Genomic DNA, 19,871 nt, shown 5'->3' on the forward strand with positions numbered 1-19,871 from the left:
AGCAGAGCTGCCGGACGTGGCCAGGGTATTTCGGGTTTTGCCCAGGAATTGAACTGAGAGGGGGCGTTCGACGTCTGGGGGCGGGTTGGCAACACTGCCTGTAACTTGTTGACCACTGGGGGGGGGGGGGGATGTGGGAGTTGGGGGCGGAGGGAAATCCCAACGGGCAGAGACGGGGACAGGGTGGGATGAGATGAGATGGGGGGGCCAGGGCAGGGTGGGGAGGGCCCCATGGAGAAAGGGTGATTACCAGTCACACTGGGGTGTGTGGCTTGATCCCGCCGTTTGCCCCACTCCTCCCACGTGGGCTGCGTTCCCACCTGGGGGTGAAAGGGAAAGAACTGGTGCCCACCACCAGCTGCGGGGCTCTCGGGCCCTGGTGAGGGCACGGCCAGCGTGTGGGTGAGCACAGGCCTGGCTGGAAGCAGGGCTCAGGTGGGGGGTCGAGGGGAAGTTCCCGGCTCCCCCCTGCTTATAAAACTTCACGCTGAGCAAGGAGTCAAAGGGCCCCGCAATGCCTGAGACAGAGACGGTGGGGGGCGGCAGAGGCTGGGGCTGGGGAGCAGATGGGGGGGGGGCAATGGGCCGGGGGGGGGGAGAAGGGGCTGGGGAGATAATGAGGGGACGGGCGGAGGAGGGCTCGGGGGGCAGGGCTGAAGAAAATAAAGTATCCAGAGCCCTCCACGGAGGCTGGAGTGGGGGCCCGATCCGGGCCGGGGACCAGGGCCTGATCCTGCTGGGTCCCCCCCTCCCGCACCGGCCCCAGGTTCCAGCTCTCCTTCGCCCCCTGGGGGCAGTGGTGGGGACGGCAGCTCTCCTCCTCAGCGGTTACTGCATCCAGACCTACAGCATCACCAACTCTTGTGATTGTCTCATGATATTTGGTGTTTTCTCTTAAATCCCCAGCTCCTGGAGTCAGGAGACTCTCAGCTCACGTGTGAAATCCAAGTCTGGTTCTGGCCCTTGTGGGTGCGGGGATAAGCTGGAGAATGGGAAAGAGGGGCAGCCCTGACGGCCCCAGCACCAGAAAGCGGGAGCCGAGGAGCCGACCTCATGATTTGGGGGAGCGGGCTGGTGCTTTGGGGCACTGGCGGCGGGGAGGACTGAGTCCAGGGCAGTCTTTGGCAGGGGTCCCTCAAAGGAAGAAGGGGAGCCGTGCACAAAGACCCCCCCCACCCCATGGCTGAGCACTGCCCCAGAGACACGCAGGGGCCTCACACACAGACACGGCATGCAGACCACGGGGCTGCTTCTGTGCCTGGTGCAAATCAGGAGCGCCCCCGGTGATGAGCGCCGCCGCAGAAGAGGGGGATTGGGCCCCTTGGAGGGGGTGGGGGTGGGCTGGAGAGCCGGGAAGCAGACCTGGCAGCTACCTCAGGTGTGCTGAGAAGGAGGTAGCAGAGAGAGGGGCCCAGGAAAGTCAGAGGGGGCCCTGGTCTGAGACTCAAGAGGACGTAATTCTGGGCTGCCACAACCCTGCTGGTGCTGGGCGAGTCCTTTGCCCTCCTACGCTGGGGCAGCGGGGTCTCCGAGAGCCAGTCTTCCAGGCTGCGTCTGCTGCAACAGGCGTCCTGTTTCGGCTGGAATTTCTAGCTGCCGCTGCAGTCCAGCAACTAGCACCCCTGGGGCACTTTATTTACGGCGCCGTGGGGAATGTGCCACCAGGGTCAGCGGGGGCACGGATATGGCCAATCCCCCATTAGAGGAGAGGGAGTTAATGGAGCCAGTTATCGGTGGGGGGAGCAGAGACACAATAACGTCGCAGCGAGGCCGGAACCTGTGTCAGGGCAGGTTATTAACGGGAACGGGCGGCCGAGCGTTTGCCTTGCAAATGGGCTTCCCATGCAAAGGAGTGAATTCGTTTCCAAGGCGCTGAGCTAGTTACCGCCGGGTCCGTATTGTCTGGGGAGAATTTGTTCCTGGGCTGAATGGGAAAAGCAGGCGGAGAAAGGCAGCGCTTTGTTAAATGCAACCTCGACCTTGCACTCAAGGCGGGGGCTGCATGTTGGGGGGCAGCTAATAAAGTCGCCTCCTGCCCCAGCTGGATTGCAAACCGCTGGGAAACAGGAGAACTCGAAGCGCCCTGAGCAGCACCAGTGCTAGCGAGAGGAGTGAGTAGAGAACGCTGAGCCAGCTTCCAAGAGCGTGGCCCAGGCTGCATGGAAAGCGTGTGTACTGGAAGGAGGAGCGGAGAGGGAGCCAGGACCCCTGGGTCCTACCCCTGTCTCCAGGAGGGGAGCTGGGTCTTGTTAGAGCGGGGTGGGGGTTGGGGGCCAGGACCCCTGGGTTCTCCCTGACTACATGAGGGGAGCTGGGTCTTGTGGTTGTGGGAGTGGGAGGACGGGGGCGGGTTAGGAGCCAGGACTCCTGGGTTCTCTTCCCATCTATGGGAAGTGGGGGCTAGTGGTTAGAATAACAGACTAGAAGACAGGACTCCTGGGTTCTTTTCTGAGTGCCTACCACTGACTGACTGACCTTGGGCGAGCCCCTTTCCCCTCCCCTGCCTCAGTTTCCTCACAAATGAAATATCGTAAGGACACTAATCCTTCTCCCAGGAGAGGTGCTGGCAGTGATGTCACGGCTCCCAAGTGCTCAGAGATTCCTGGTCAGGCTGCCTTGGTCTTTCGTTCCAGGGCGCGCCGTGGGATGCGTGGCCCGTTCCTCCACAGGCCCTGCTTGCTCTGAAATCACCCCCACGGGCACTGAGAGCGCATCACGACCCCCCCTCCCGGTGCCCTCCCCAGCCACATCTGCAGAGATGAACCTGAGGCTGGGGGGTGGGGGGTGGGGCTGCAGCATTAGCAGCCGGCGGGGGGGGGGGGGGCATGAATGGCTCCAAAGTCACTCTTGGCGGCAGGGGACTGAGGGAGGGAGAGCTGGTTATTTGGGCGTTGTGGATCAGCCAGCGCTGCCCCAGTGACGGATGGCTCCAGGGAGCCGGTTACTGAGCGGGACCATTGGCGGGGGGGGAATTCGTCTGATTTTCCCCCCATCCAAACCGCCTCTGCCCCCTCCCCGGGGCACATGGGCTCAGCCAGGAGCCACTCCAAGACCTAGTATTTTTTTGCAGGGGGCGGGGTTTCTTCCCCAGCAACCAGTGCTGGGGTGGGGCTCCCCGCACATCCCCTCCCCGCTGGGAGCACGAGAAGTTTCTGAACCAGTTCCTGGGCCATGTGCTTCCTGCCAGGTGGGGGTGGGGGGTGGGGCTGCTGGGTGACACAATGCACTTCACTTCCCCTGCCCCCCGATTTACCTCTCCCCAATGCTGCATCTACACTGCTCCTCTCTAACTCCGGCAGAGTTACCACGCTCCCACCATGCCCCTAAATCCCACGTGTCCCCTCGGAGATGCCCAGGGAAGAAGCCCCCAAAGTGGCCATTTTCAGTGCCCCGTTGCTGGCATTTCGGATGCCAGGAGCTGGAGGAAAGGGGCATCCACTGGTTGGGCTGAGCAGATGTTCTGTGGTGTCCCGGCGCCACCCAGAGGTCTGTTGGCACCAGACACACAGAGCTTATGCAGGGTAGGGATCCCAGCTGGTTGGGAAGTTTTAGACAAACTTTTTTTGCTGGAAAAGGCCAATTCATCAGACCCGAACCCGCTGACAGAACAGGGCTGCAAGGGATCTCCCAGCTCGACACGTTTGTGTGTGTGGGGGTGAAGCGTTGAAAGTGTCCACGTGTCCTATTCCGATCTTTCTGAAACAAAACGTTTCAGAACCGTTTGATCCACAATGTCTTGTTTGGATATTTACACCGATGGAATCGACACGTCACCGGTGACCGGAACGGAATGGGCTTTTTTCAGATTTTTTTTTGGTTGGTGAAAATTGTCAAGGTTTTGACTTTTTGGCCCCAATTTGGGATGGGAACATTTTCCAGTATTTCCAAAATTCTCACAGGGTGGGAAAGAAGCTGCCGGCCCAGCCCGAGTGTTCGTCTGGTCTGGTTAGCTTGCAGATTCTTTGGGGCAGGGACTGTTCTCTTTGATGGTTGTAAAACACACAGCCCAATGGGGTCCCCGTTTTATCTGGGGTCCACTCAATACTACGCGTATCTGATTGCCCCCTAATTTCCTGCCCTCGCTTTCTCATCAGTGTCTCTGTCTCCGTCCAAAGCAGATTTGTATCCTCCGACTTGTTTAGCTGTCAGTTCAAAATGCAGAGTGTACAGAAAGTGCAGTGCCTGGCACAATGGGCACATGATACGTGGCTGGGGCTTCAAGGCCCCAGCACGATACCAGTTAGTAAATAAATAATAAATAACCAGGATCCTCACCCTGGCCCCGGGACTGCCTGAAGCTTCTCCAACCCCCAGGTGGTCACAAATCATGAGTCAGGGCTTCCAAAACCCATGAGATTTCAATCAATACATTAAATTGGGTTTGTGTTATTTGCCTTCTGGGTTCTGAGCCTTCTGGGCTGTGTTTTCCAGCTTTTCTCCTTCTAGCTCTGGTGGCTGAGTTTGTCCTATTACTTTTAAAAGGAAGCTGAGATGCTTGGTGCCCTCACCTGACTCCAGGAGCTGGGGCTTTAAGAAAAAAACCCACCCACTATTGTGGTAAAATTGCACAAGTTGGTATCCCAGGGACTGAGATTTCTGCGAGGGGGAATGGAGGCGCTGGCCCCTGTCTGGTATGGAGCGCAGATCCCGCTGACCCCACTCCCTTCCTAGCCCAGCACCTTGGAAGGGGGTCACTTCCCGGCCTGTTTGGCAGCTCCAGCAGGCTCTAAGCTGCAGTGAAATCACTTGCGGGAACTGCAGGAACCACCACGTCGCAGCCAGACGCCGTCGCACGGGCGACACCGGCACAGCAACGTCACATCCAGACCCCGCACGATGACACCGGCACAGTGATGTCACACCCGAACAGTGACGTCACACCCAGACGCTGTTGCACAGGCGACACCGGCACAGCGACGTCACACCCAGACCCCGCACGATGACACCGGCACAGTGATGTCACACCCGAACAATGACGTCACACCCAGGCGGCGCCAGTGCAATGACATCACATCCAAACACTGCAGAATGGTAACACCAGCAGTGATGTCACACCAGCAGTGATGTCACACCTGAAGGTCTGCAACGCGATGATGTCACAACCAAAGGCCTGCAAGGTGGTGACATCACAAGCCATCGCCTGGGGAGTAAAATAGGACCCCCGTTACTGCCCTGCCCCAATGGGGCGCGCTGCGCCAAAAGACGTCTCCTAGCAGAGGATGGTTTCGATCCATCGACCTCTGGGTTATGGGCCCAGCACGCTTCCGCTGCGCCACTCTGCTGCGCGGTCTACACCCGCCTCAAGCTTCTACACATAGCTGTGCGCTAGCGTGCGTGCCACACACGCATGCGCACTCGGCGCGCTCCCCCCCCCCCCCGCCAGTCCTTTTCCACCTCCCCACCTAGCGGTCATTCCCCGTCACTGCAGAGCGCGCCAGCTCTCCAACGGCCCCGTCTCGGTCCCGCCCCGGGCCGGCCTGTGATTGGCCGACGCCCTGACGCCTCTCGGCGCGCGTCACGACGGATAGGCGAGACGACCAATGGCAAAGCCGGAATGGAAGAGGGGCCTCTGGGGCTGGTCGCGCGGGAGGCGGCGCGCAGCCAATAGCCGGGCAGCTTGTTGGAGGGTGAGCGACGCAGGCCGGCGGCTTCTCCTCTCCGCAGCGGCGGCTTCCATTGTTCGGGTTCAGCGGCGCCATGAGGTGAGGGGCGGCCAGGCTCGGGGCCCGCGGGCTGCCTGAGGGGGGAGCGTGTGGGGGGGGTCTGGCCCCCGGGGGGAGGGGCGGGGATCCAGGGGCGGTCTGAGGGGGGAGCGTGGGGGGGGGGTCTGGCCCCCGGGGGGAGGGGCGGGGATCCAGGGGCGGTCTGAGGGAGATGCCCGGGGGGAGGGGCGGGGGGGTGGATCCCGGGGCTGTCTGAGGGGGGAGCGTGGGGGGGGGTCTGGCCCCGGGGGGAGGGGCGGATCGAGGGGCGGGGGGGTGGATCCCGGGGCTGTCTGAGGGAGATGCCCGGGGGGGGGGGTCTGGCCCCCGGGGGGAGGGGCGGGGATCCAGGGGCGGTCTGAGGGGGGAGCGTGGGGAGAGGGGGGGATCCCGGGGGGGGATCCAGGGGCTGTCTGAGGGAGATGCCCGGGGGGAGGGGCGGGGGGGTGGATCCCGGGGCTGTCTGAGGGGGGAGCGTGGGGGGGGGGGTCTGGCCCCGGGGGGAGGGGCGGATCGAGGGGCGGGGGGGTGGATCCCGGGGCTGTCTGAGGGAGATGCCCGGGGGGGGGTCTGGCCCCCGGGGGGAGGGGCGGGGATCCAGGGGCTGTCTGAGGGGGGAGCGTGGGGGGGGGGGTCTGGCCCCGGGGGGAGGGGCGGATCGAGGGGCGGGGGGGTGGATCCCGGGGCTGTCTGAGGGAGATGCCCGGGGGGGGGTCTGGCCCCCGGGGGGAGGGGCGGGGATCCAGGGGCGGTCTGAGGGGGGAGCGTGGGGGGGGGGTCTGGCCCCGGGGGCAGGAGCGGGCGGTGCCGCCTGAAGGGGATGGATCCAGGGGGCTGCCCCGGGGGGGGTGGTGGTGCGGTGCTGGGAGGACCTGTGGGGGGAGCTGACCCCCTGCGGGGGGGGCAGTTCCTCTCCCAAGGCGGGGCTGCCCCCTGGGGCGGGGTCTGCGGGCCCCCCGCTCTGCTGACACGGGGCTGTCCTCCTTCCCCAGGGGTGATCGAGGCCGTGGCCGTGGCGGGCGTTTTGGCTCCAGGGGCGGCCCTGGCAGCGGGTAAGTGCTGCTCTCTGAGCGAACCAGCCCCGGGGTGGGCTGCAGCTGTGAGCATCGCCATCCAGAAATCCGCTGTCCCCCTCCTGCCAGGAGGTGCGGCACGTCCTAGCCATTGGGCCTGCTGGCTCGTCATGCTGTAGAGGCAAAATACTGCTGAAATGCAGCCACTTCTGGATTGGGGGATGGCCACCAACTTGTTGCAAACCAGTAGGAGGTAGAGGGAAAGTGGAGCCTTGTCCATAAGCTATGAAGCAAAACCCCATAAAATCTTCCTAATGCTACGATCCAGCGTGTGGTGGAGATCTCACTACATGCTGCACAGGCAAGAGCCGTCCTAAAGGTTATTAAGAGCTTTGCTTAGGTGGGACCCATTCTAAACTGGTAAACGCTTGATTGACAACCAATGTATTAAACTGTGTTAAACTTCCTGTTGCCCAGGTAAAAAGGAATTTTAGCTTGTCCAACAGGGTGAGAGGTCCTCCCATGAGAGGCTGGGAAGAAGGGTTTGCTTTTCTCTAGAACACCCTCCCAACCAGGGTGTAGGATTTGATGGACTAGTGGTTCAGTCTGGTGTACCGTATCTGCCCCGTTATCACCCAGCAATGTGTGGTTAACGTCGTCATAAGACCTCACCTTTGCTTTGTTTTCTTTTTTAGGTTCAGACCCTTTGTGCCACACATCCCCTTTGACTTCTATGTGGTGAGTAACTTGGCTTGGTTTAGCCAGTCCATGGCATTGGCTGTGTAAACCAGGTGCAGGAATGTTGTATTGCAATTATATTCTTGGTTTAAAAATAAACTTGGTTTATGGCGTGTCTTCACAGCACAGTTAGCACGCTTGAGTTAACTGCACTTGGGCTAGTCTACCTTAATAGCTCCAGTGAGACTCAGGGCAGCCACACTTCAAACCATTCAGTGATTGGATTAGCTGCTGCTGATTGTTTAGAATTTGAGCTGTGCCATTCATGGGTTAGCTGGGAGCTCAAACCACCACATAATTTGAGCTGGACACTCCTGTGTGTGGACAAGAATCAAGTTGGGGTAACTTGAGCAAACTGCTGTGAAGACACACCCATAAAGCTCCCAGTACAAACAATGCAGGCTGTGGCATCTAATAGCTTAACTGCTGCAAGTCTAATATGAGACAGGGAGTTTGCAGAAAGCCAGACCTGCTATTTGACTTTTTGGCTAATTTGAAGTAATCAAAGGGACCACAAGTGGCTAGCATGTCTGTCAGGGTGTGGCAAATGGCAGTGGAGACACAAGGTGAAGGGTAAACAGACTGGGGAGGGCTGGTTTTTATCATGACATATGGCCCACCCTTTAAGGTCCAAACCGAGGAGAAAATCCTCTTTTCCCAACTCTGCTGCCTATAGTCCAAACAAAGCATGAGTTACCTTGGCCAAGTTCCCAGAAGAAATCAGCGTATCCTCCAGACTCCTTCCTAGTTTTGGCCCTTCTCAGGATTAACAGGACTGCTTGAGCTGCCTCCTTTTATTGGGGGAGGTTTCCCTTGATTACAGCTGTTTCCATCCTCTCTTGAGTGCCTCTGCAGTAAAGATACACAGGTGTGGTCCTTGCCAAGGAGAAGGGATTAATGCTTTCCTTGCCTTCATCGGTGGGGCTGTACACCCTGTCACAACAGTGAGACGGTTTGGATATATGCAGACAGGGACTCCTTGTTCCGAGCTCAGGGACAGCAGCTGATGGGTGTCCTTTTTTTGCCTCCTTTTACGAATAAGGCTTTTCAGGATGGATCTTTCCAAATGTTTTTAATCCAGCTTCTCACAACTGTCTCTTCATAGCTCCTGGTTCCCAATCAGCTCTATGTAGAACACCTGCTTTGTGGTGGTAATGCACTAGTTCTAGTGATTCTCTGTTGTTTGAGCCCCAGGGAAGATGTGTAGGCAGGACTGAAGGTTTCCGTGCTCCACTCAAAACGAAATGCCCGACTGATACAGTGGAACAGCCATTAGCAGAAGGAAACACTTGGAAGTGACTAATGGATGTAAACAGAGTTAAATGGAATAATCGTCTTTCTTGCTGGTAAACGAGCCACTTTGAAGACCTTGTCTCCCTGGCACGACACCAGTCTGATGTCCGTCTACTCTCGTTTCAGTGTGAAATGGCCTTCCCTCGCGTGAAACCTGCTCCAGACGAGACGGCATTCAGTGAAGCCTTGCTGAAGAGAAACCAGGATCTGGCTCCCAATTCTGCTGAACAGGTTAATAAAGCATGCGTGCTGGGTGCTTGCCATTGGAAACGTGTCAAAAGGAGTTCAAGGTGTTGCCAGGTTGCTTTCAGTAGAGCGTTGACTTTGTCACGGTTGTAAGGGGTACAAGAAATTATCTTTGTAGAAAGGGAGGGCTAGCTCCCTAGCCTGTTTCCTCTAACCCCAACGTGGGGTGGGTATTGTAGCCTGCAGTAGGATTCTGATGAGGGAAAATGCAACGTTATTTTTAAAGTGGCTTCTAAACACACTTGAACTAACCTGTCTGTTGCATCCCTTGTACTGGGATTGTCTAAGTCGTATCCTTCCAAAGCTTGTGTATTTAGCTTGGTGTCTCAAGACTCCAGTCAGTCTGTTGCTGCTACAACCACTTTTTCTGATTCCTTTTCAGGCTTCCATTCTTTCTCTAGTGACTAAAATAAACAATGTGATCGACAACCTGATCGTAGCACCAGGAACTTTCGAAGTGGTGAGTCAGATGAGTTTGTTTGGAGAATCTATCCAGCAAGGTGTGCTGGCAGATCAAGGAGACTGTCATGTTCTGATTGAGTTGCTCTTTATTCTCCTGCCTCGGTACAAGATCAGAATATTAGTGGCATAACTGGTATGAAACTGGCTTTCTTTGGCCTGATTAAAGAGTCCATCTCGCCTCTGGAGGGTGGGGTGCATAAGGGGACCACACAAGTAGAGTTGTTGGCATTAACTCTTGGTTTGCTCCCATAAATCAGCAAATCGAAGAAGTCCGCCAGGTGGGGTCTTACAAGAAGGGCACCATGACAACGGGGCACAACGTGGCCGATCTGGTAGTGATCCTGAAAATCTTGCCCACATGTAAGTATTGGCTTCTCCTCTGTGGCTGACTGGGACGGTGGCCAGAATGAATGTAATTCTGTATTCCGTTTCTCTCTCTAGTGGAAGCTGTTGCTGCCTTGGGAAACAAAGTAGTGGAAAGCCTGAGAGCACAAGATCCTACTGAAGGTCAGTAACTTCACTTGCATCGTGACATGAAGGGGATGCAGATGAGCAGAATAAGCAATGACACTGATGTTCCCTGATAAATAGGGAGACGCTCCCCATAGACTCCCTGTGGCGGGGGCTCCTTCATGCACAAACCAGGGTAAAGCTGAGATAGCTAACCGAAAACCAGCATAATGTCAAGGCTGAGAAGTCTCCTTGCTTCTATTTGCCTTCGGTGTCTTGGGCTCAGCCGTGTGGACCCCCTCTGAGTATCTGTCTTGCTCTTTCTCCCTCAGTCCTGACCATGTTAACCAACGAGACTGGCTTTGAGATTAGCTCTGCTGATGCCACGGTGAAGATCCTCATTACCACCGTGCCCCCCAACCTTCGCAAGCTGGACCCAGAGCTCCACTGTAAGGAAACCTCTCAGAACTTATTTGGCGGCTTAGTTAGCGTGTGGGGATGGGGAGCTTCTATTTGTCCACTGCAGAGCAGCCCTGTTTACCCACAGACCTCGGGGGGGGGGGGGCGGGGAGTGGAGAGATACAGCTTGCTTGCTGATTCTGTACCCCACAGCTGTGACAATCCAGAGCATGTTTACAGGAGCATGGGGAGCAGCTTGCTTTACCCTGGGCTGACTCTCCTCAAATGTTCCGAATCAAACCTGCCTACCTCTCCTCTTCCAGTGGATATCAAAGTGCTGCAGAGCGCCCTGGCTGCCATCCGACACGCTCGCTGGTTTGAAGAGAACGCTTCTCAGTCCACGTAAGTTTCTCTGCAGCTGGAAGGCCTTACTGACCTAGCCTTCCCTGTATGCAGTGAACAGGCTGTTTCCCCTCTGGGGAAGGGGCTTTCATCACCAGTCCCATACTCCTCTAGCCAGACAGAGACATGACACCGGAGCTCAAGCCCAGCTCTAATCCTGCAGGCACATGGCAATCTGACTTCGCTTGGAACCATGCAGGCCACCACCCCACACATGCACGCGCATGGGAGTTTGCCTCCCCTGCTCCTGCATGGCCAACCCTTTCTGATGAAGTGTTGGCTAGCAGAGTAACTGGTAGAGGAAAATCTTTGGGTTCTTCCAGAGCTGATGCTGGGCAGAGGTGCAGCACCTGAACCCAGGCTCCCAAAGCAGCCCCGTCCCTAATACTCTAGACTGGCCTTGGCAGCCAGCGAGAGGTCCGAGCCCGGTGAAACCCTCTGAGCATTGTCCTTGTAAAACGTCGTCTTTCAGGGTGAAAGTCTTAATCCGATTGCTGAAGGACTTGAGAATCCGATTCCCTGGCTTCGAGCCTCTCACTCCGTGGATCCTCGACCTTCTGGTATGTGAGTGGAAGGGGGCTTTGATCTAAAAGGGCACAGTCTCCATATAGACTCTTTCACTCTGATCTGCTGTGGCTTCCCTGGCCAATGTTCGGAGGGATCTGGTGGGTCTGCAGCCCCTGACCCTGAATCCCACGGCAGCTCAAGCAGTCAAGTCCCACAGATTGTCGCTTCCTGCAGAAACAGGGGCTTTAAAACTGATCGATCTTAAACACTCCCTTGTGTCTAACAACTTCCTCCCCTTACCTTCAGGGGCACTATGCTGTGATGAACAACCCTACCAGGCAGCCCTTGGCTCTCAACGTAGCGTACAGGTACGTGTGCTGCAGATAAAGTGAACGTCAGTTTGGAAATCTTGCCTCTGCTGCTGGTGCCCTGGGCTCTGGTTTCTCAAGACTGTTTCATGCTGCGTGAACTCCCTTGTCACTTCTTCAGAACCTCCTGAAACGAGCAGGTTGCTGCTGCGTGGATCTAATTACGGCATTGGCCAGTACCATTAACGCAGGACTTCTTACCTTGAGCTCTCGGGTCTAAATCCTTTCAACTATGGTGACAAAGCAAACTCATGGCCTATTGAGAACATCATGAGATGTTGCCACACACACTTACGCCATGTTAGGAGTGTGCTACCTTGGACCACTTTCCTTAGCGCCTAGTGCTAAACATATCCTATGCTGCGCTGGCGAGTCACCCCATGGCTCAGCAAGACAGTTGTGTTGGGGATTAGTGTCTAACACGAGTCGGCAACCTTTCAGAAGTGGGGTGCCGAGTCTTCATTTATTCACTCTCATTTAAGGTTTCGCGTGCTAGTCATACATTTTAACCTTTTAAGAAGGTCTCTTTCAATAAGTCTATAACATAACTAAACTATTGTTGTATGTAAAGTCAATAAGGTTTTTAAAATGTTTAAGAAGCTTCATTTAAAATTAAATTCAAATGCAGAGTCCCCCGGACCGGTGGCCAGGACCCGGTCAGTGTGAGTGCCACTGAAAATCAGTTTGTGTGCCGCCTTCAGCACACGTGCCATAGGTTGCCTACCCCTGGTCTAACGTAGAACTGTCTGTGTTGCTAACACCTGACTGCCCCACAGGCGCTGCCTTCAGATCCTGGCGGCTGGGCTGTTCCTCCCGGGATCTGTTGGGATCACCGATCCCTGTGAGAGTGGCAACTTCAGAGTCCATACAGTCATGACCCTGGAACAACAGGTGAACTAACCTTTGTGCATGCAGCTCCCTGAGGCTGGGGTGGTGGGAGTACCCTGGCCCCATGGCATTCTGTAAAGGGGCAAAACTCTGAGACCTGGAAGTGCAACTTGCTGTATGAAAATGAGCTAGTGGGGTTACTGGCTGCGTTTATCCCCTGGGGCTTCCAGCCTGGGGCTCAACCCTTCGTGTCACTGGGGTTGGAGTGGGAGGGGGTCCTGACCCTGGGTACAGCGTGAAAGAGGGTTTAGGACCCTGGAGGCAATACGCTGGGACGCTGCCACTTCAGCCAGTCTTGGTGGTGCGATGCAGTTCGTAGGCAGGCGCATGCCTCACTGGGTAAAAGCAAAGACCTGCAGCCCAAGTCTTAATTAAAATTAAACTGTAAACGAGGGAAGAGCAGATCAAAGTCTTCATATCACCCCTGTCCTGGGGAGAGGAGAGCCAAGCCGTAGCCCTGTGCACACAAACAGGTGAGCTGCTGTAGCACGGTCCCTCTGCATGGGGCAGTCAGATCAGGCTCTTATGGCTAAAACAAGGCCCTGCTGAGAGCGTGTGAGGGGCTGAGCCAAACACTCGACTGCCTGGACGATGGATCTGATCTGTCAGAAAGGCTTTACCCTCCGTGCGGGGGGACTCCCGCGCATGCATTCATTCTCTACTCCCGTCATAGGACATGGTGTGTTACACGGCACAGACGCTCGTCCGAATCCTCTCACACGGCGGTTACAGGAAGATCCTTGGACAAGAGGGGGATGCCAGCTGTAAGTAGGAGCTCCATGGCTTGTGACTGCTGGTCAGCATGGCCAGGAAGTGCTGGGGCTTTATTTGGAGACACCTCAGGAAGGATGTGGAAGGTTGAAGACTTAAGGAAACCTGGGGTGGGGGGTCCTTACCCGAGCATATGGCAGAAGAGAGCAATCCCCTATGGCTTGACTTGGTCAGACTGAGCAAATCAAGCATGCAGGCACACCCAGCCAGTGACCTGACAAGGATACGTCTGGTCCCTGCATGGTGGGGGCTGTTGCTAGAACTTGGGAGCAGCCTCTTGCCTTGAACCCTGACAACTTGCCCTTGAGAAAAGTGGGCAAATGTAAGGGGCTTGCTGTCACTGGGGTCTGCTGTCCGCTTCCTGTAACAGCCGCAGCGGGAGGAGAAATGGCAGGGGGCTCTGGGTTACTTCAGCTGGTCTCCTCCCCACCTGGCACCGTTCTGAAGAATGCCCTGGGGGTGGGGTGCTGGCAGGACCCTGCACTGCAGGCTGACATGATGACTTCTGTTTGCTTTGCAGACCTGGCCTCTGAAATGTCCACTTGGGACGGGGTGATAGTCACCCCTTCAGAGAAGGCTTATGAGAAGCCTCCAGAGAAGAAGGAAGGGGAGGAAGAAGAGGAGAATCAAGAAGAAACAGCTGCGGGAGAGGAGGAGGAGAGCATGGAGACTCAGGAGTGACCTGCCCAGGTAAAGACAGCCAGGTGGTGTCAGTCTGAGGCTGCTCCTACAGATGTATTCGGGGGGGGGGGGGCACGTCTACCTGGAACTCAAGGGTCTCGGCCTGGTTCCGGTGTCTGGGGCTGCACCATTCCCCTCCTACCTGTAATGCCCGAGACCGTAAGTGGAAACTAACAGTCCAACTTGCTGCTGCTTGCACAAATCTGAGCCAGCGCCGGTGGCTTCTTACCTGCAGCGTCTGGCAGTGTAGGGAAGTCCCTAAGCTTCACCTGGCTGTGCTGCAGGACTATGGGGAACCTCTCTGCTTGCCTAGTGAGCCCCAGGGCATGTGCTCAGGCCAGCTCCCCGGGAAATAAGTGATGGATGCTGCTGTACCGCACTGGAGCCAGCCAGCTGCTCTTTCACTCGTGAGCTCTTGCTCTAAGCTCAGGCCTCCCTTCTGCCCCTGAGCACTGTGAAAAGTGGTACAAGTTCCTGCCTCACCTGCATTTTGATGTGGTGTTTGCTTGGCTCTTGCAGTTTTGCCCCCTACCTGTAAAGCATCCTGCTGGCCGCAGCACATGAAGAATCTCGTCTAGGCCTGAGCCTGTCCTCAACCATCTGTCCCGCCGAACGACGGGAAAAGTCCTTTGTATTTTGTCTTGGTTTTTATAGGTTCTATTAAAATGGTTCCCCCTTTTAAGTGCCTCTCCTCTCTGATTTGTGTGTGGGCAAACAACCTTCTCCCCTCCCCAGGCGGAGGCTTGGGTAAGGGGGGGGGGGGGGTATTCCAGATCTCGGAGGAGCCGGAACTGGTCCATCCATCCACTCTAGAGCTGCACTTCACCACTACGGCCTAGTGCTGGATCTCCATGGCTGCACTGTACCCAGCATGAAGAGACACTAAGGGACGGTCTCTAAGGTGCCACAAGCACTCCTGTTCTTTTTACTAAGGGATGTGACAGGCCTGAGCCCCTCTGTCCAGGGGCAAGGCTTTCACTTTCCTCTAGAGCCGGGGCGGCCAAACCCTGGCTCATGGGCCGCCTGCAGCGCTTCTCCAGTTGAAATGTGGCTTGCGGAGCCCCCCACGCCTTCCCACCAGACTTAGGGGGGAGCTCCGGCCCTCTGCCTTGCAGCAGGGGGGGCAGGCGGGCTCACACTTCTCATGGTTGCTATGTGCGGTTTGGAGGGTCAGAGAATGCTGCGTCTCAAAGCAGTGCCCTCCCCCGGGCAGGAGAGAACAGTCTGTCCAACGGGTCCATGCCCACCCAGGCCTAGCAGGAGTGCCCCCCACACATCACTCACTAGTCATAAGCAATAGGCAGTTTATTATCGTACCACCTCCAAGAGTAGCAATATATTGTACATGGCCCCTCCCCTCGCTGACTGGAGCAAACGTTAGGACAAGCCCCCTGGATGGACCGTGGGGGCAGCTGGTCAGAGCCGCAGCCCCCAGACAGCGAAGGAGACACCGGCGGGTGCTGCCTACCTCCCCCTACCCCAGTGGGTGACAAGGAAGCATCAATGCCAGCGAAGGGCCACCTGCCTAGCTTGCTGCGGTCTCCCTGGGAGCAGTTCTCCCTCCATTTGACACCCATACAGTTTCCCCCCCCACACACCCCCCAACAGCAACTTCAGCCCATACATTCAGCTCTGCAGGTACGATGGTAGCGGAGTTCCTGCAGGGCCGGGTGCTCTCGGCTCCCCCTCCCCACCTGATCTCCTAGTAGCAGCTTTAGAATCCATTGGGCATCAGTTCAGCAAAGCACCGGCCTGTCCAGCCAGGCTCTCCCCAGCATCACTTGCTGGGAGAGCCCTGGGGGTAGCCGCCTGATGCCTCCAGGATGGCCTTCCTGCGGGCAGTCTCCTTGGCCACGTTGTGATTGAGTCTCCTCAGCCGTTCCTGCAGGGGAGGGAATGCTCGGATCAGTCCCCTAAACCTAGGAAACGCTGCCTCTATTCCCATGTAGCCTTGGCCAGACCCACAGCTGCATGAGAGAGTGAAGTCTCCTCGTCCCTTTGCAATGGATCCCTTCCCATACGCAGCCTCGGGATGGCATCGCCCCCTAGCCTTCCTAGCACACGTGGGCTAGTGCCCCAGGCTGACAACCAGGAGCCCGGGATTCTCTCCAGAACTTGGAGCGGCTCAGGTCCATCTTGAAATAGCTACCTCAGGGGGAGTGAAAGTACCGGTCAGTTTCCAAAAGGCAGCTCCCTGGGGCTATAAGATTGCGGCTCTGGGGCAGGGCCTAGCACAAGGGGGTGCTTTCCCCACACAATAATCCTCAGAGAGGGGAGCAGTGGGGCTGTGCAGGCAGGAGAAGCAAGCGATGTCTGCGGATACCATCCTGAGCCAGGCCGGCAGGCCCACAGCCGCGCGCGTGTCAGGACAGAGATGGCAGAGCCGGGAGAAGTCAATGCAATCTCAGCCCCTCCATACCAGCCTGGGGGCCGGGGGGTGTCTGAAGCAGACTCTGGGCTGACCCTCCAGCGGCCCCAGGGGCAGCTGGATTGGTTCAGCGTCCCTCAGAAGCTTGGGGGTTTGTTCTCAGACTCCCTCCCACCTGCAAAGCCCAGCGGGGTCCCCCTGTTGCACCTGGCGGGGGGCGAGGTGCCCACCTGTGCATTCTGTAGGATATTGTTGACCAGCACAACTCGGCGCCGGGCGTTCAGCAGTTTCTTCACGTATGGGTCCAAGTCGAGCGCAACCTTCTGGTCTTCATTGATCCTGCACAGCTCTGAGGGAAGGGACACCCTAGTGCCAGGCGGGAGCAGGCTGGCACCCCCCGACCCCATCCCCAAGCCCCACCTGAATCACCCCGCCCCGGGGGATCGCCCCCTTCAGGCCGCACCCAGCGGGACGCGCCCCTTGCCCAGCCAGCCCTCCTGGGCTGGGTGCTGCCCTGCGGCTCGTGGGCTCACCTGTGGCCAGGTTATCGATGTGCTCCCGAAGCTCCACCTGGCTCTCCCTGGGGAAACACAAAGGCAATTGGTCAGCGCTACTCCCCAGAGGGGGCTGCCCACCCCGGCCCCAGCCAGCCAGGGGAGCCCAGTGAGGCCTGCCCGGACCCAGCCCCAGGGAGCCTCTGGGCAACCCCCAGTGCCAGACTCAGCTCCTGAGCCCCCAACACCACCGGGCACTGAGCTCAGCCCAGCCCCCCCATGGGGCTAGATCCCAGCTGCAGCTGGCCCAGCCCCCCAAGGCCCCAGCCCATGCAACCCCCATTGCCCTAGCCCCTCTCCCGGGCCCCAGCCCATGCAACCCCCCCATGGGGCTAGATCCCAGCTGCAGCTGGCCCAGCCCCCCAGGGCCCCAGCCCATGCAACCCCCATTGCCCTAGCCCCTCTCCCGGGCCCCAGCCCATGCAACCCCCCCATGGGGCTAGATCCCAGCTGCAGCTGGCCCAGCCCCCCAGGGCCCCAGCCCATGCAACCCCCATTGCCCTAGCCCCTCTCCCGGGCCCCAGCCCATGCAACCCCCCCATGGGGCTAGATCCCAGCTGCAGCTGGCCCAGCCCCCCAGGGCCCCAGCCCATGCAACCCCCATTGCCCTAGCCCCTCTCCCGGGCACCAGCCCATGCAACCCCCCCATGGGGCTAGATCCCAGCTGCAGCTGGCCCAGCCCCCCAGGGCCCCAGCCCATGCAACCCCCATTGCCCTAGCCCCTCTCCCGGGCCCCAGCCCATGCAACCCCCCCATGGGGCTAGATCCCAGCTGCAGCTGCCCCCCCCAGCCCCCATGTCCCCCCAGCCCCCATCAGGCACCTGACCGCGTGCACGTGCGAGTCGAGCTGGCGCGCGGCCGGCCGCAGGAACTCCAGCAGCCCCTCGGCGAACAGGTCGCGAGCCCCCGAGCCCGGGGTCCCCGCGCCAGGCCCGGCCATCGCCCCGCCGCGCAGCCTGCCGGGAAGCGGCGTGCCCGCGCGGCGCCCGCTGGGAAATGGAGTGCCGCGGCTGTGTCCCTGGTGCAAAGGCCTCTGGGAAATGTAGTTTCCCAGGGGGCAGAAGTCACAGACCAGAGCCAGCGCTCCCCCCCCCCCCCCGCCCGGCAGCGCCGAGCACACGGGGCATCCTCCCCAAGCCCCCCACATCTGCACTCTGCCCCCCTGCGGTTCCCTGCACCAGCTGTTCTCAAGGGGGGGGCCATGAGCAGCTTGGGGGGGGGGTGGCCTTAGACTCCCTGGGGCCCAGGGCAGAAAGCCGAAGCCCGAGCGGCTTAGTGCCCCAGGGCCCCCTTAGGGTTGCCAACTTTCTAATAGAACAAAACCCAACACCCTTGCCCCGCCCCTTCGAAGAGCCCCCCTGTCACTCACTCTCCCCCACCCTCGCTCACTTTCACTGGGCTGGGGCAGGGGGTTGGGGTGCAGGAGGGGGGGAGGGCTCCGGCTGGGAGTGTGGGCTCTGGGGTGGGGCTAGGGGTGAGGGGTTTGGGGTGAAGGAGGCTCCGGGAAGGGGCTCAGGAGGTTTGGGGGCAGGATCAGGGCTGGGGTTGGGATGTGGGAGGGGGTTCAGGGTGAGAGCCCCAGCTAGGTGGCACTTACCTCAGATGGGGTCGGCAGCACAGTGGGGTGAAGGCAGGCTCCCTGCCTGCCCTGGCTCCGTGGGGTTCCCGGAAGCAGTCGGCATGTTCGGCTCCTAGGTGTAGGTGCAGCCAGGGGGCTCTGCGCACTGCCCTTGCCCACAGGCACCGCCCCCGCAGCTCCCATTGGCAACATTCCCAGACAACTTGGGGCGAGGGCAGCGCGCGGACCCCCGTGGCCGCCCCTGCACCTAGGTGCCAGACATGTCGGCTGCTTCTGGGAACCACACGCAGGCAGGGAGCCTCCCTTCGCCCTGCTGCACTGCCCACCCAACTTTTAACGGCCCCCTGGCAACCCTAGGCCCCTGCTTGCTACCCCCTAATGCCGGCCCTGCTTTTTATATGCAGAAAAAGTTGTGGCACAGGTGGGTTGTGGAGTTTTTATAGCATGTTGAGGGGTGGGTGGGCTAGCCAAGGAAACATGGCTGCCTGATCACATGCAGCACGACCCCCAGGAGCTGTTGGGAGACAGACCGGTGGTGGGCTCCTCCGGGATGGGAAAGAGGCACAAACCTCCCCTGGCTGGAGGAGGGAAAACGTTTCCGAAGCCTCTTCTCCGGTGTTTTAAAGGCCTCGCTTCCCCTTTCCTGCCAACTGGCCTCGTGTCCAACTGGCTGTGCCGCTTTCCTTGCCCCGGAGCTGATCCGCCTGTTGGGGGCAGGGCCCGTCTTTGTCCTGGCCATCCTCGGGCAGGAGTCAGTGACACCTTCAGGCCTGGCAGCCGCCTTGCCTGGCCCCGCTGCAAGGTTTGCAGGCTGCACAGATCCAGTTCCCAGCTCCAGCCCCACGGCCCAGGGCTCCATAAGCATCTGTCACAACAGGAGGACTGCGGATTCACCCCCTACCCACTCTGCAGCCAAGCAGGACTGAAGGTGGTGGCCTGGGAGCCAGGGGGCAGGAAGGGGGTGGCAGGTTTCAGGAGCCTGGCTCAATGCTGAGGAAAGGAGGCCATTGGCTTCCGGAGCAGAGAGAGCACAGTGAGCCTTTGGAACTCTCTGCCACAAGCTCTCATTCAGGCCAAGGACTCAGCGGGATGCAGACGGTTTCATGGAGAACAGAAATATCCAGTTACACCAAATAACCCAGAGAAAAGCTCCTGCCTCAGGGCGTGAACCTGGCTCCAGCAGGTGACCCCATCAGTGCAGGGGTCCCGCACTCCCCCCAACCAGCCACTGGCACACACAGGACATCAGGGCAGACAGCCCCAGGCTCTGCTCTGCTCTCATGGGACTGAGCCCAGGAATGGGACCCAGGCGTCCCGTCTCCCCCTCTGCAGCATGACCCGAATACCTCGCCTCCCTGCCCGGCTAGTGGAGCAGCCGCTGGGACAGAGCTTCAAGAACAGAAAGCACCAGGGAACCGGGTCTGAGCGGGTGCCCCTGTCTCGGCCTCCG

At 58.8% G+C, this 19,871-nt stretch overlaps 2 protein-coding genes and 1 non-coding gene across 3 annotated transcripts; 1 reads left to right on the forward strand and 2 right to left on the reverse strand.

The window, feature by feature from the left end:
• Nucleotides 1-5,210: 5,210 nt before the first annotated feature.
• Nucleotides 5,211-5,282, reverse strand: TRNAM-CAU (transfer RNA methionine (anticodon CAU)). Its single transcript has one exon. It is a non-coding gene; the product is annotated as a tRNA-Met (tRNA).
• A 316-nt stretch (nt 5,283-5,598) lies between these two features.
• Nucleotides 5,599-14,602, forward strand: ILF2 (interleukin enhancer binding factor 2). The gene is made up of 15 exons (XM_054011188.1): nt 5,599-5,702; nt 6,695-6,754; nt 7,411-7,453; nt 8,873-8,977; nt 9,375-9,452; nt 9,712-9,814; nt 9,896-9,961; nt 10,237-10,353; nt 10,627-10,705; nt 11,178-11,265; nt 11,519-11,580; nt 12,357-12,471; nt 13,142-13,232; nt 13,760-13,929; nt 14,440-14,602. Exons 1-14 carry the CDS (start codon nt 5,698-5,700, stop codon nt 13,918-13,920), a joined length of 1,173 nt encoding a protein of 390 aa, XP_053867163.1. The 5' UTR covers nt 5,599-5,697; the 3' UTR covers nt 13,921-13,929; nt 14,440-14,602.
• Nucleotides 14,603-15,207: 605 nt separating this feature from the next.
• SNAPIN (SNAP associated protein) lies at nt 15,208-17,782 on the reverse strand. Its single transcript, XM_054010770.1, has 4 exons — nt 17,664-17,782; nt 16,822-16,868; nt 16,519-16,637; nt 15,208-15,802 (listed from the first exon to the last, which is right to left on the reverse strand). Exons 1-4 carry the CDS (start codon nt 17,780-17,782, stop codon nt 15,698-15,700), a joined length of 390 nt encoding a protein of 129 aa, XP_053866745.1. The 3' UTR covers nt 15,208-15,697.
• Nucleotides 17,783-19,871: the final 2,089 nt, after the last annotated feature.

Source organism: Malaclemys terrapin, chromosome 21 (genome assembly GCF_027887155.1).
Source record: "Malaclemys terrapin pileata isolate rMalTer1 chromosome 21, rMalTer1.hap1, whole genome shotgun sequence".
Lineage (NCBI taxonomy): Eukaryota > Metazoa > Chordata > Testudines > Emydidae > Malaclemys > Malaclemys terrapin.

Coding starts and splice junctions, on each gene's coding strand:
- SNAPIN (XM_054010770.1), bottom strand. CDS start 17,782: ATGGCCGGGCCTGGCGCGGGGACCCCGGGCTCGGGGGCTCGCGACCTG. Junction 16,638..16,821: donor CATCGATAACCTGGCCACAG/GTGAGCCCACGA, acceptor CCCTTCCCTCAG/AGCTGTGCAGGATCAATGAA. Junction 15,803..16,518: donor ATATCCTACAGAATGCACAG/GTGGGCACCTCG, acceptor CCTCCCCTGCAG/GAACGGCTGAGGAGACTCAA.
- ILF2 (XM_054011188.1), top strand. Junction 10,706..11,177: donor GAGAACGCTTCTCAGTCCAC/GTAAGTTTCTCT, acceptor GTCGTCTTTCAG/GGTGAAAGTCTTAATCCGAT. Junction 11,581..12,356: donor GCTCTCAACGTAGCGTACAG/GTACGTGTGCTG, acceptor ACTGCCCCACAG/GCGCTGCCTTCAGATCCTGG.